Raw genomic sequence first — 14,909 nt, 5'->3', positions numbered from 1 at the left:
CACTCAAGAATAACAATTTAAGGCTCTATACTGTTCTCTGAACATACCTCTGCTCTTGGTTCTACTCCACACTAGGGTCATATTTTAAAAATAATCTTTATTAGTCACAGTTAAGAGCAGAAAGAGTGCAGTGCTTAAGCAGTTCATGTTCAGTGGTCCTTCACTGCATGGTTCCTAGCACCTCGTGTGCTATCCACTGACAGAACTATAAAACAGAAATAAATAAGTTGAGTAAACTGTACATTCATCTTAAAATCATCTCAGCTAAAAAGTTAAAAGGAGCCATTTCTAAGGGCTTCACTTTTCCAAAAAAAAAAAAAAATAAAAAAAAATAGGCACACTAACAAAGGAACTCAGTGTGACTTTCATTTATTGTCATCAGTTTTTCAGAGCAGGGATGAGTTCTGGAACAATCGTTTATACCACTCTTGGCCTCCGGTAGCATGTCAGCACCAACACACCCATCACGCTGTTCCTTTTTCCGGTAGCAGTGGCACGTACCACAGCTGGGCATATTGCTTGAGTGCAGGCCTCACCCCTGCAGTTTTTGGCACAGACTGGAAAGGAGCATCCATTGCAAGAGATCAGGCCCCATGGGATCTTGCTGGCTGCTGCAGCAAGCGCCTGCCTTCTGGCAAAAGCAGTGCTGAGGTACTTATCCATTTTACTGGGGAAGCAGCGACACACCATAAATTGCCTTTGTCTCTTTCAGTCCCATTACCAGTTAGCATCATCTTCCCAGTTCAACTCCTCTTCTTCACCCCAGCCTGCAGCTTCAGCCTAGAATCATGTAAAATTATCAACAGTAAGGCACATGTACTGTACTTAGCACAGCCAGCAGTAGCCTGTGCAGCTTGCAATGGCAGAGCAGGACAGTCATCCAGAATGCCAAAAGCCCCTCATAAGACCAAAAGTTAAGTGCCACTATTTGCAGCTTTCTGTCTTAAAGAACTTTCAACTACAAAAAGAAACACCTTAAAGACAACAGCAAACTAACAGGGAGAGTCTTCTATTTGTTTCCTAAAATTAAAGCAAGAACTACTTGTACCAAAATCACTTTCCATTAAGAACATGGTGCTATAAACTAGATGCTTTCTTTCCCCCTAGGAAACAGCTGCTGTCCTTTTGTATTCTAACACTATGACTTTGATCTCACCCGCCCACTGACTGCGCTACAGTGAGCAACTCCTCAAAAAACTAGAGTTAATACCACAAGAGTGCTTCTGAAAAATCAAGTATGCTGTTTTCAATTGTTATAAACAACTTCAGTTTACATCCAAGGCTCCTCTCCCCGTGCTACCTACTACCCCTGTGGTAGCTCTCTTGAGGCTGAATTAGCAAAACAACTTGAAATCAACACCTATTCCCTAACAGTTACATGTTCAGGTGGCAGTGTTGGGAGTGCTACCTCCCCTCCTAGGAAACAGAAGCAATCTCTAGAGTCTCTGTGATGGGGCTAGAGGGATTTACCTGCTTACCTAAAAAAGCAGTTTTATAACCCCTCCAGTTCTCTGAAATAGAGAAACATCTCAGCTATTCTTTCATGCAAACAAAGCACCCAAAAAGCTTTAATCTGTAATCCAGAGGTTCTGGTTTCCCGGTCCTTTATTTGCAATACTATTAGGTTTTCCTAGAAGAACCAGGAGTAACACTAAATCCTGAGCATCCTCTGTGCTTGAAAGCCCCCTTCTGTTTGTGTGTGGGCCCAGGCCTATTCAGCAGACAGGATCCAGCCTTGTTTTACCTGGCTGACAAACTAAGATGCTCCCTAATCTCCCTATCCTTGCATCCAGAATACAGCAGCACAAATTAAAAGCTGGAGTTAAAACTCGTTAGTCAGTGCCTTTACTAGGGTACCAGTCCATACCCTCACTGCTTCTTACCACAACTCTCTTGCTGCTGTAGTAATGACCTGGTGTTTGAATTACCTGCAGATGCATCATTCAGAGCTCAGCATCTTGTATTCACAGGTGAAGACTGAACTGTAGTCATATGCTGCTGATACTTTCTCAGGTTATCCACCATCTGATTAAGGAGCCTGCTGGTGCTACAACAGCTATGTATGTGCTTTAGGATCCTCTGAAGTGTGCAGTCATTTAAACCCCACTGCCTATATAGCCTCTTACCTCAATAACATCAGCTGCTGCAAATTTGGATGAAAACAGCACATTCTGGGAGGCACCTTCTCTGCTGGATACTACACCAGAGTGACTGGGAACAACTGCTTCTGTCCTCGCTTCAGGTAAAACCAAGATAGCTGAAGAAGGTTTAATGTCTGGGATCATGTCAGCAAACCAGTCCAGCTCAGGGTCTTGCACAGGTTTCCTCTTCACTTTGATCGTGAATTCTTCTCCCAGGCCAGACTCCGATGAAGACTTCAACCTTTCCTGAAAGGTTGTTTTTGGCAGCACAGTTCCTCCCAGTTGTTCCTGGTGGTCCCAGTTGTTATTGCTCCAGCTGTTCCCAGGGCAGGACTCTGGGGGGGCACTCAGTCTGAGGCTTTTGAATTCTTTGCTCAGTTGCGTACCTGGCAGAGGCCTCGGCGTTTCAACTGCATCAGTTTGTGTCACAGTGAGGCAGTTTCCTGAAGACAGTTCAGGACTAGGGCTGCTGGGCTCAAAGTCATCCCAAGGCTTCTCATCTACATCATGTTCAGCAAAATAAGGTGCCACCCTGCCCTGTGGCTCTCGGGGCCGAATTTGAATGTTCACAGTTTTCTCGGTGTCTGTCTCCTCTGGCTCACTCCAGTCTGGCCACTCCTCTGCTGGCTTTTCAGAGGTAGTCAAAGAGCTCCTGCTGCTCCCTATCGTATTAATGTTTCCAGGAATTCCGTTCAGGGGGCAGTGAGTGTCTTGCTCACCTGTGGAAGACAAAGGTGTTACATACTCATTTCAAGACAGCAAGTGAGACAGAGTCTTGCCTAAAACTCCTTGACATCACAGGTAGCACAGCCACCTTCCTGCTGGCAAAAGAGGAGTATTAATCTCAAAGCCCTGGGGCAATAGAAGCTGACTGCTGATAAACAATAGGTGACTGAAAAAAGGCCATAAAAGTAAACTGAGTCAGGTTCTGAGGCCAGAGAATGAGATGACCTATAAATCTACTGATCTGCTGAGCTATGGGAGGTGTGAAAAAGCACAGCAGGAAACCATAAGAAAAAAGAAATTCACAGCCAGCCAGTCAGCAGTCCATGTATATCAGATTCCCAAATAACTACTCCCTAGGAAGTGAAGGGTCACACTTTTGTTCCGTCAGTTACTTTCCTTGGTTTACTGAATCTTTCAGATCAGCACAGGGGGGAAATTAACATCTTTTCAAGCAACAGTTCATTTGTAGAACACTTGATTTCTAAAAAGCAAGAGCTAGGGCTAAGTTTTACCTGTCTTTACAGCCAGTGGATTGTCTTGTTGCACAGAAAGCTTCTTGACAGGTACATTTCCAGAGATGGGGAACACACTAGAATTGTTCTTCAAGGGCTGAGAGGTTTGATTTCTCTGATTGCTTACAACATGGCTGGGGGAGTCTGCAGGGATAAAAGAAAAGTATTAGTTGAAACTGCCCACGGCATTGGAATGTTGTTACTTACAACACTGACAAGCAATACTGAATGAAGATTACTGCAGCAATGCAACAGCTGCACCTCTTGAGCCATATGTAACACAATACTCCTCTGTTCCTGCCATCTGCAGCTCTTGCCAGTACAAAGTTTAGGCAACTGTAAATGGTCAGTTCTTGCTGATATGTTCTTTCAAGAAATACAAAGTGAACAAACTGATTGTGATCAGAACAGATGCTTAAAAAATGCTGTCTGCCACCTGGCTGGATCCAAAATCCCAGCTTCTGTACTGCGTGGCATCACAAATCCCCTCTTATCTGCCTCTCATACAAAAGCACAGCACTGATAGTCACAACAATTCAAAGCATAAGCAAACTCACGCGACTACACAAACCCTCTGTTATGCTTGGGCATGAGCAAAGCAGCTTACAGGAACAAGAGCCTCTATCCTGAAGGCTGTGCAACAGCCTCCCTCATACCACACCCGAGGAGAGGTGGCAGGCAGTAAAGGCCACGCTTGGAAGCTGCACAAGGCAGGTTTGTTTCCCTGAGCTGGCGATAATAGCTTGGCAAGCACCTAGTTCCAGTTCATTTTTGCGAGTTGTGGCGGTGATTAACCAGCACCAGCCTCGGCTGTGTGAGGCCCTGTTGCCAGTTTGGGCGAGCCCTGCATGTGCTTCTGTGTTCCCAGCCAACTGCACCTGCCTGGGCCAGGGGCTGTGACTGCAGCCAGAGACGCACAGCCTGTGGCACTGGAGAGGACTGCAATTAACACACGGAACTCACCCCCTCCCCAAAGTGCCCTTCATAAAAGGTACACCCTTTAGGGGCTTAAGCAAACACCTTATTTTAAGCCTCATGTGTTCAGCCTCTAGTACCATTTTTGCAGGTCACCACGCACATTTGAGGACAAAGATGGGGGGTTTTTTTGTTGTTTATCAATAGTTTAATCAGGTCTAATTTTAAATATATTCAGAAAAATAAACCTGGTTTTAGCATGCAATCCAAAGGGTTTTATTTACTATAGTCTACTAAAATAACATAAAGCAAAATAATGCAATGAGCCATCCACAGATTTTAATAAAGGGTGGTAGCTATCAGTACACACATAATCAGGAAGAAAACATTTATACTTAATTTGGTCTCTGCCATGCATTTCATTTGGTATCTATATGTCTAAAGTAGAACAAATGCCGATTCTTCCCTCCCGTTACAAGCATTCTTAGTTTGAATATCCAGAAAAGCTTTCCCTTAGTACACTTGGTTCCAAGTTATCTAGCAGGTGCAGGGACTACTTTCTTCATTTGGATTAGCTGAAAAGCCTCCCGAGAGCTGAGAAAATAGGGAAGTTCGTATTCCTTTTCCAATCTATGAATAGAAATTGGGGGAAGAGGATGAGATTTACTATTTTTAAAACCGTGAAGGACAGAGGGAATATTAAACAACTATCTGGATAAATACAAACTTCCTTTAAAGGGCAGTATAGTTTTTCCTCCAAAGACAAACACACACACTTAATCTCCTTTGCTTATGGAGATTCTTAATTTTAAGAAGATAGATACTTAAAATAATTTTTTCCCCCGTATATTTCGTACATTTAAAATACTTTTATGTAACTCTTGTTACGGTATCAATTCTGTATCTGCAAACAGCCAGCACCTAATTTAGAATTAAAGTTTAACTGCAAATTAACTTTTTTCAATTAACCTGTCAACGGCAAAAGATTAATAATCCAAGGAATTCTGCCTATGTGGCTTGGACAGAACGGGCAAGAACCCTGAGAGCACTCTGACTGTATCATTTACCTTCTGGGGAGAGATCAGCAGTTTTCATGAAACTTGGTGCAGAGCTTTTGAAAATCTTCGTTCTTTCTCCACCTACAACTACTTCAGGTCCAAGCAGGGAGACGAGAACTGCTAAGCTGTGCAGCGTTATCGCAACGATAGAGTCACTGGTATCTCGAAGGCCCAGCAATACCTACACCAAGAACAAGATAACATTACCGAGGAAAGAAAAACCTGCTTTTTCACTTCTTTCCTCTTTAAATGTTATATTTACAGCACATTTCACTTCTATGATCTCCCACATCTCTCAGAAGATACTGGACATTATTCTGTAGCATAAGATTGGCCTTCCACCTTGTGATACAAGCTACAGAGGGTGGCTCATCCTCATGCCTGGTGAGCACTGGACCCTAATGCCAAGGCATCCTGAGCTTAGACCGATCACTCTTCCATTCCTGACAGGTGTGGTGTGAACACAGTCTGTTGTTGTGAGGCTGCCAGTCGAGGCTGTCACACACACCACTTCTGTTGATACCTGTCAGAGGGCATTGGGTTTAACAAAACCAGTAACCCAGATCAGGGTGGGGTGTAAGGGTTAGGGCTCGCATAGAAAGGAGGTTGCAAAATGCCTGCGGCCAGCACTATGAGATCCTAACTTTAAGAACCAACGCGACCAGTAGAAATCCCATATTCTAGGATATACCACGTATTGTTTTGCTGTCCTTAACCTGTGGCAATATGATGTTTTTCAACTCCTCCCGAGAGAACAGTTCTGCGTAGGCATGAATGTGAGACAGCAACACCATTCGAACGTGCTCCTCGTGAACCTCAAATAGCTTCAGCAGCACAGGAATGACATGTGTCTGGAACAAGGCTGGTGACAGGAGACAGCTGGTCTGGCTTTCTCCAGTTTGCTCTGGGGAGGAGAGGTGAAGATGGGAAAAAGCTGTTTCAATAAGGAGAGACAGCTCACCCAAAGGCTACTCACTGAGAAACCATCACAGCTGAGATCTACAGTGTCACTCCACTGCCAGGTCTGATTCTTTGTCAGCTGCAAACACAGCTTGCTTGGGATGTCAGAGAGGGGAAGGAAGAGAGGCAGCAGTGCCAGTGTCCATTGCTCGATGGCAGCGGCTCTGAACACAGAAGGTCAAACAGTCACAGGTATTGCTTGGCTGAAACACCAGTAGCTACGTGGGAAAAACTAAGAGAGGGGAGGCAAAGAGCAGGGACAGGGATAGCTAGGGATTCAGCAAGACATGCTGAACACCCCTTACAGGGGAAAGGAGAAGAGACTGAGCACCCTTACAGGAGAATGAGGGCAGTGGCAGAAGAAAAAACGTCAGGGAGGATAGGGGAAAGGTGAGAAGAGGGATATGCAGTGAGCCACGGAGAAAGCCTGGGGCGGGTGAGTGGGGTGACACGTAAATCTGGGAAAGAGCCCAAGCAATTCCTAATTCTTTTCCCAACATCAGCAGAGCAGTGGGAGTACTGCACACGGGAACACACACATAACTGTCCTATCCAGTTCTGTACGTTACAGTATTTGTTCTGGTTAAACAAACACCACTGTTCCCTTGATTCAATGGAACGACAACTCTGAATTCGTTCCAAACTTGTCGGTGATAATTCTGAAGGGAAAGTATTTAAAGGTCACCTTTCTTTGGACCCAGCAGATGAGGAAGAAAACTCTTGACAGCTACAGGTTCTGCAAATACAAGCTGATTGAGTAGAAGAGGCACCAGCCGTGATGCTATCAGCTCCTCTGACAAGCCGGCCACCCTGTCCAGCAGGGATCTGTGTTCCAGGAGACAGCAATTAGTATCAAGGCAGCCTTCCACGCATTTACAACTGTTTCCATTAATATCGCTTTTCCCCCTTTTTGTGTCTGCTTCATCTCCTAGAGACAAAGTCCCGTCGCAGCCTCTCGCTCTGTGTGCACGCTAACCTAGGACAAGGCTCTGCCCCTGCCTGAGGCTTTCAGGCAAAGATAACACAAAGCAGCAGCTAGAGACACATCCTGTAAAACCCCACACTCAGATCACAGTCTGTCACAAGCGCATCTAGAAGCACCCCTGCACCTGCAGTTGGCTCATGAAGGCTTCACTCTCTGAGCAGCTGCCTACTGCTGTGGCATCAAACTGCCTCAGAGCTGGTATCTCCCATGAAGTGCTACAGCGTTAAACTGGAGGAGACAGTTGTCCTCTCACCCCACAACCTGGTGCATTGCCAGAATTTTCCTACTGCTTGAGAAAAAGCTGTTCTACCCACTGCAAAGGGCAAGTTTCCCTGGCAAAAAGGGAATCCCATTTTGAAACCACTTCCATTGAATATGTTTTAGAGGTGGCCAACAAAGTTATGGGTTGGGTTTATTTATTTACTTACTTAAGTCACAGAGTTTGATTTTGTGCAACTGCTCTTCCTTGTAGGATTTTCATTTTTAAAATAGCAGCAGCAGTTACTGGTTTTTTTCTAGGCTTGGAGGAGACTTCGAGCAATAGCGCACATGCTGTGAAAGCCCCTCTGCCTGATAAAGGGGCAACACTGCCATATCTTTAAGCAAAGTATTCACTCCCTCCCTCAGCAAACACTGCTGTTAGAGATAGCGGGAACCACTCTGAATGCTTCTGCTAAGATCCCCTTTCTCCACTTGTTTCCTTCACTTAGTCTCAAACTAGTGAAATCAAACTAGCGTTACAACTGATAGTGACCACAGAGGTATGAAACAGGCAGGAAAATAGCTCTGGAAGAACACCCAGGCTCTTCTATATGGAAAAAGAAAGAAAAACTCAGCTTCTCCCTTTTTCAGGCACAGATAATGCCATGACTACACAGAAACTTCCTCACAGAAAAATTCTTGGGGACCATGACAATAGGATTTCCTGCAGATGCTGCACTACTACAGCCAAGACATCCATTACAAACAACAGCTTTACCCAGACTGGTCTGGCATCACAAGATTAATTCATCCAAAATGTCTTATTGAAAACTCTCTCATTAGCAATTTAGAAGATCTGCCTAAATGGAAAAAAATTTCAGCCTCAAGAGGTGCCTGGTGCTAGACTTCCCTTTTTTGCAAAGTCACATCTAAAATAAAGCTACTTCTCAGAATGAAGCAAGGGGAAGATTGTTTTTTTCCAGCAGATTAAAAGAAGCACTGTCATATTTTAAGAGTATTTTGAAAGTGGGCGAGCAGATAGCCTTTGTGTGAAGCAACAGGGCCCCACGACAGCTCCAGTGACGAGCTGTTGACCAGAGCTTGAGCGGACGAGCTGTTAGGCCACACTGCCTCCTCTACCACAACGCTACAGCACACGAATGGGCTTTTCAAATGATTCCTGCTTAGCCACAGTGCAGCGGGAGACAGGACAGTGCTGCTAAAGTGGGCGGAAGAGAACCTGAATAATTTAACTTCTGCTAATAACATCAGCATTATGCCCCGCAAAGTGCATTAACTCAATTAGAACACGGACAATGGAAAAATGCTTTCCTTTTCATATCCCTGTACTTCTGGGAAGGCTTCTGGTCTTGGCCCTGCAGGAGTTCAGCCCAGCTGCTAGCAAGCAGATGGGATTCAGAAAAGCACACCTGAAGTGATGCATGTCACTACAGTCCGGTTTCTGACCAATTCTCCAGCGACAGCAATTGGTCTGTAGCAGGTAAAAACACTGCTCTCCATACAGCTGTGCACAGCGTCCCTCCAGAGGCTGGCGAGTATCAGAATGATGCAGAGCCTGGCAGGTACCGCTCCTCCCAAACATCAAACCATTCACAACAAACTGGGAAAGGAGGGAGTGAATAGTTTCGTGTTTGATGTGATTACTACTTTGGCTGGAGTACCCAAAATATTACAGAGCAAACAAAGTTCTGCCAAAGCAATCAAAATCTGGCACCTGAGGAACTACCTCTCTGGCCACCAGCCTTTCCAGATCTGCCCCCCCCGGCCCATTTGGCAGAAGTATTTCTGAAATAAGAAGCTTCCAGATTACAGTTCCTTCACTTACTTGAAAAATTCAGTTTTTTCTTCCTCAGACTTTAGTGTTAAGGTCTTCAGAAAGTTCACAACTTCCAGAAAATCATTCCTAAGCACAAAAATGCAGGCTGTCAACCGTGATCCTTATTGATGCTTAAACCACCCATAACTGAGAGATTGCAAATCCCCATCCTTCATTTAGCAGACAGAACTAGACAGAGGAACACAAGACAAACGCCGGTGGACCAAGAATGCCGGCGTGGGGGTCTGACCCAACAGCTGTGCCTGCACAGCGCTGCACTTTATGTCAGCAATTCACAGGAAGACCTGGGCAGTGTGGCATCAGCCACCTCTGACCACCTTCCTGGGGCAATAAGCAGAAGGAAGTGCCACCCAGAGAAGCACTCAGGTGACAGCAAACACAGCTCTCTGTGGATTATCTCGGAGCCTGCTTTGCTCCAGCAGTATCGCTAATGATTTTATTTTCTAGAGCATTTCCACCACTTCCCATGAGCTTAGGGAGATCCAACTGATGGTGTGACTATGGGACACACTTCTGTCGCCAGTGCTAGCTCAGCACCTCACTTGGAAGGCTGATGATTTCTTAATTTAAGGAGTCTTTTTGTCAGAGATCCCTGTAAGAGGCAGGGATTAAATTTGCACTTCCCATCTGATAAGGAACACACCTTCACAAAATTAACACATTTGCAACACAGAAACAAGCACTATCAAGACATACCGAGAGGGGCAGGATATTCCTTTCCTTACCTGAAGAACTCATGAGACAGTAAGCTGGACAGTGATGGACGACACTTTGGATCTGGATTCAGCAGTGTACTGTGCAAGGTTTGCTGAAAGCTGGAGAGAATGTCTGCTGAAACTGAAAGCCAGAGCGCCTACAGTTAGATTTCTCGCTGAACACTGAAGCAGCTCTGTTCAGGAGTCCTCCGCCCTCCCAAAAACCTTATTTTAGAAGCTCTATTTGATAACAAAACTGCTCATATACGTCCCTAATGGAAAGGGAAAACAGCATTTCCATTTCTCTCCCTAGGCTTCTTGGCTATTGGGGCACCAAGGAGTGCTACTGTCCTCCAAGAAGCTTCCTGCTCCCTCTCTGCTAGAATGCAGCAGCTCCCGCTGCGCTGTGGTACACAACATCCAGGCGCCCACGTCCACAACCCTTGATGAAGCGTCTGGTGGGTCAGAGACCAAGTGAACCTCTGACTGCCACAGAGCCAATTTGGGAGTGCTTTGTTTTGCAGGCCGGTGACCTCCAGCCACATCTGTCTGTGCTCAGATGCAGGAAGAGGGGAATACAGGAGAAGCTGAAGGCTGTATTTTAACCTAACCAACACAGAGAACAACGACGGCCACTGAACCTGTAGCACATCTGTCTGCTGCAACAAAAGGCAAATGGCTCAGTTGAGACAGGAAAGGAATAAGCTACAGAGGCCAGTCAATAGCAAAATAAACGTGTCATTCCTCACCCTGATCATTTAGGACTATCAGGAGGTTTTCAACCATTGTTCCAAACGCGTAGGCATCCCTCGCATGCCCATAGCTGTTGGGCAGAATTTTGAAATCCGCAGACTGAAAAAGCCAAAAGAACCCAAACGATCAGCAAAGCAGGAGTTATGAAATACTTGACAGTTTCCACGAATCTTTATTCCTCCCCCACCATATAGACTCTCAAATTCTTTTTATAGCACCAAAACTCCACTAAGTACTCTACAAGTAGATTATTACACTAAAAAAACCTCCACCAGGGAATTTATAACCCACAGGAGCAACTACATCACGATGAAACAACTCCCCCATGAATGCATGCAGCAATCGCAAGTCAACAACTTTCAGCATTTCTATGGAAACAGGTGTTAATTAGAGAGAAAGCGAGCGCTCCTTTAAGATAAGCAACTCATAGGATTCTTAATAGACAAGAGGTGACTAACAAGTTAAAAAAAAAAGGCTGTGGTATGTGAGAGTTACACAACCGTGTGACCACAGTGATCTGGGCAATCTCAGCAACCACTCTGTAATTTTTACAAAGCTTTGGTGATTTAGAAGCATTAAAGCTGCCACACAAAGGGTTTGAAAAATATTACAACGACCTGCTGTCCTACCACTCCTCATTCAGAATTTCACTTCCCTGTGTCCAACACCGTACCCAAACCAGGGATGGGAGGGAAGGGGGGGAAAAAGGAAGAGAGTAAACCTCAGGCATTATCCAACAGCCACTTCCTCCCATTCAGGCATAAAGAAATAAAACATGTGAATGAAAACTATTTCCCAACCATTGCACTTTTATTTGTTGCCAGCAAGATATTCCATCAGCAAGTGATGTTACTCACCATCTCCTCGCAAGGGATGCATGACTGATCTCGTACCGACTTGACGTGACAGAGGAACTGGAAGAAGAGGGGACACATGAGCTGCCTCAACCACTTACCTGTGCCAAGCAGCAGGAGCAGGCTCTCCCCGTGGGCCAGGGCTGAGCGGGTGGCAGGAGGTCCACCTCTGCCCCTTCAGCTGCCACCCAGGGCAGGCTGTGCTTTGCTCTGCCCAGAGCAGAAGCACAAATGGATAAGGTGTGAAGCACCAAGCTGACAGAAGGCAACTTAAGGGCATCACAGCCAACTCATCCCGTTAGTCCTCAGTCCTATCGTCCTGCATGATCCATCTGGACGGGGAAAGGATTTCACGAGCTTTAGCAGTCAGGTTTTACTGCCGTGCTCTTTGCATTGTTGTACACCAGTTGTGTATCTGCCTGATCCCTTCTGAAAGGTGATACACGCCAGGGACACTCAGTTGTGAAGGATTTGTAGATCCTCTGGGCAAAAACGCAATATACATTTACAACACAGTGCCACGCTGCAGCAATGACTCTGCACAGCATGCAGGAGAAATGAGGAATTTTTCTGCTAAGACCAGTAACAAGCAATGAAGATGCCAACAGCAAAAGGTAGAGAGTCATTGAAATTAATTTTTCTTGTTAATTTCAACCTGGATCTTCCTGCTTCACACTAAAGCTTTTTTTTTTTTTTTTTTAGTTTGTGTTTAACAGTCCAGAGGAACAAAGATTTCTCACTCTCCTCAGTCTCGACCTACCCTCCAGCCAGCAGTCTCCCTTAGAAAAGCAGCTGCTTTTTGGCTAATGGGGAATTGGTTTCTGTTTGCGTAGACATTGCAGTTTATAGTTAGGGTGTCCTTCAAGCAAAGATTCAGGTCAGAGCTGGAAGTGCACCAACACACGTAACAGTAAATGCAAGTAACTGGAAGGACTTGGGCTCTCGCATCCGTAAGGTGGCCAATTTCAGCAGGCCAGGAGCCCTCTCCCAGGCACCAGAGGGTACGCTTTGCTTGGCTCTTACCTCTGGGGTGGCTTCACTGAAGTTACAGACTGTTTCCATTCCTCCCAGCTTCCAGTGCCCATCCTCACTTACAAACACGGATGATAAACAGACATTGTTATGCGTTAGATTTCCCTAAAATATATAAAAAAAAAAAGGATAACAGACTTGGGGATAGATGAGAATGTAAAATCTTAATCAGCGCTAATTAGGTGCTGCTAGGAGCTGAGGAAAAGCAGCCAAAACCCACACAATTCTAAAGGTCCTGAAGGATTTTGAAGGTGACTAGCAGGTATTTGGCAGAAGGGCTGGGGTTTTAGAGCAGACAAAGCTCTCATTGTCAGAGCCCTTGCAATACAATTGTAAATCCAGAGAAGACCTCCAACTATGAACACAAAGCCCAAAAGCTACACTCTGAGCTGGGATTTAACTGCAGTCCTGGACAAACACACAGTGCCAAAACAGGGGAGCGGTGACACCGATCTCTGATATGTGGCAACAGCTGTAAATAAATGCCAAGTCCGAGCAACCCTATTTCCCTAAAGTAAGAAGCACTGCACGCAGATGTCATTTCACGAATTGGTAATGGCTGCCTTACTTCCAGAACCCACAGCATTTTCAATTACCCTTCCTCGTACAAAGCAGCCCGTGATTTCAGCAGTTTCAGCCTAAAAGAACTGGTGTATGGGTCTGTCTTTTTGCGAAGAACCAGGAATGAGACGGTCATCCAGGCAAGCCCAGGTACAATGTTCTCTTGTCACGTTTCATCTGGCTCCCACCAAAGCCTGACGACTGCTGCTGATGGTACCTACCCTGTCATGGAGGAAGATGAGCGCCAGCAACACGTCATAGATCCCTGCACAGATTTCTGCAGAAGAGAGCGTCTCCAGGACCATCTCCAAAGGCTTTACACGTTCTGTAACCAGGTGGATCCCATTTGCTTCCACAGTACAAGAGAGGAAGCGCAGAAGGCAAGGGTGGCGCAAGGTTTTCAGGTGCTTCCAGAAACAAAGACATCTGTTAAATCTCATGCAGGGCATCTCTTTTGGCTGCAGAGCTCAGCCTTGTGCTTTTAGCCACGTTTTCTGCTTGCATTTAGCTAGCCCAGCCCTGCTCCTCACCACGCACTCAGCACACTCATTCACTCATTGCAGAACCCCTTATAATATATCTACATAAAGTCTTACACAGAATAAACACAGTATTTTGGCTACGGTCCACCTAAGAAAGACTCTCTGACTTGGATCTGCAGGACAAGACCAGTACTCTGCAAAGTAATGCAGGTACTGCTGTCCAAACACCACTTCCCACCACTGCTTGCATCGTGCAGCACACGATGAGCTTTGCAGCTGCCAACCCCCTTCTTCCCCCAGTGCACGGCAGCGGTTTGCGGCCATGGTCAACTTCAACCTTTTCTCCTGCCCTTACTCCCCAAGGGTTTGACCCTTATTAACCGATTCCCATCCCTCCAAGAAAAAAAAAGAGGGATAACTCTCACAAGTCTGTCTCAGCCGCACTCTCTACCGTACCTTGGCAGCTTTATTAACTTTATCTTCGTTCTCTCGCTTGTACACAAAGACCGAAGCAAGTTTGCCATCTTGTAGCACGGCTGGATAAATTGTGTGTCCGGTTGGCAGTGTGAATGGTGGCTCTTCTAGTGCGTAGCTCTTTAAAGCGCTGTTCTCCGAGCCCATCACTTGCAGAGTTCAGCCGCTGTAGAGGTTCGCTCTTGTTGACAAACAGGCCTTTGGCCAAAGGAAGATTTTTTCAGACAGATTCTGTTCTGGGGGGCACTGTCGAGGTCACCTTCAGAGCATTTTCTGAAAAGCATGAGACAGCCATGAAGAACCTCCTCCTGCCAGCGTCCTCTCCTTCAGTTTAAAGACAAGAATAAAATCCCCATCCATTGTAAAGGAAATCGAGCGTCCACAAAAGGGTTCAGATCAACAGCTGAGCAGCTCTCTAGCTGTGGAGCTAGGACTGCACTGGTGTCTGTGCCAGCATCGCCACTAGACACCACCAGCTCTGCCACAGAGGAACTGACAGTACAGCATCCACAACTAGCTCCTGACCTGGCTACCAGACTGAGAGTCCACCAAAACCAGGATCCACCAATACCCCCGGTCATGCAGACACCTACTCCAGCGGTTTAATTCAGATTCAGCCCAGTCAGCAGTTAGGAACTATGACTGCTACTGCCTTAGAGCACAAGGAGCCCCCAGCCTTCTTAAAAGCATCCATTCCTCAAT

At 45.8% G+C, this 14,909-nt stretch overlaps 1 protein-coding gene across 1 annotated transcript; it reads right to left on the bottom strand.

Annotated features, from left to right (window-relative positions):
- Positions 1-77: 77 nt before the first annotated feature.
- SCYL3 (SCY1-like 3 (S. cerevisiae)) lies at positions 78-14,483 on the bottom strand. Its single transcript, XM_009892825.1, has 13 exons — positions 14,190-14,483; positions 13,473-13,658; positions 12,682-12,795; positions 11,662-11,718; positions 10,801-10,903; positions 10,082-10,193; positions 9,345-9,422; positions 6,998-7,137; positions 6,069-6,256; positions 5,362-5,533; positions 3,380-3,523; positions 2,127-2,860; positions 78-780 (listed from the first exon to the last, which is right to left on the bottom strand). The coding sequence occupies exons 1-13, from the start codon at positions 14,352-14,354 to the stop codon at positions 718-720; spliced, it is 2,256 nt and encodes a 751-aa protein (XP_009891127.1). The 5' UTR covers positions 14,355-14,483; the 3' UTR covers positions 78-717.
- Between the last annotated feature and the right edge of the window lie 426 nt (positions 14,484-14,909).

Source organism: Charadrius vociferus, unplaced genomic scaffold, assembly GCF_000708025.1.
Source record: "Charadrius vociferus isolate BGI_N301 unplaced genomic scaffold, ASM70802v2 scaffold39, whole genome shotgun sequence".
NCBI classification, from domain to species: Eukaryota; Metazoa; Chordata; class Aves; order Charadriiformes; family Charadriidae; genus Charadrius; species Charadrius vociferus.
The sequence above is the reverse complement of the archived record's forward strand: the minus strand, read 5'-3'. Positions and strand labels throughout refer to the sequence as shown.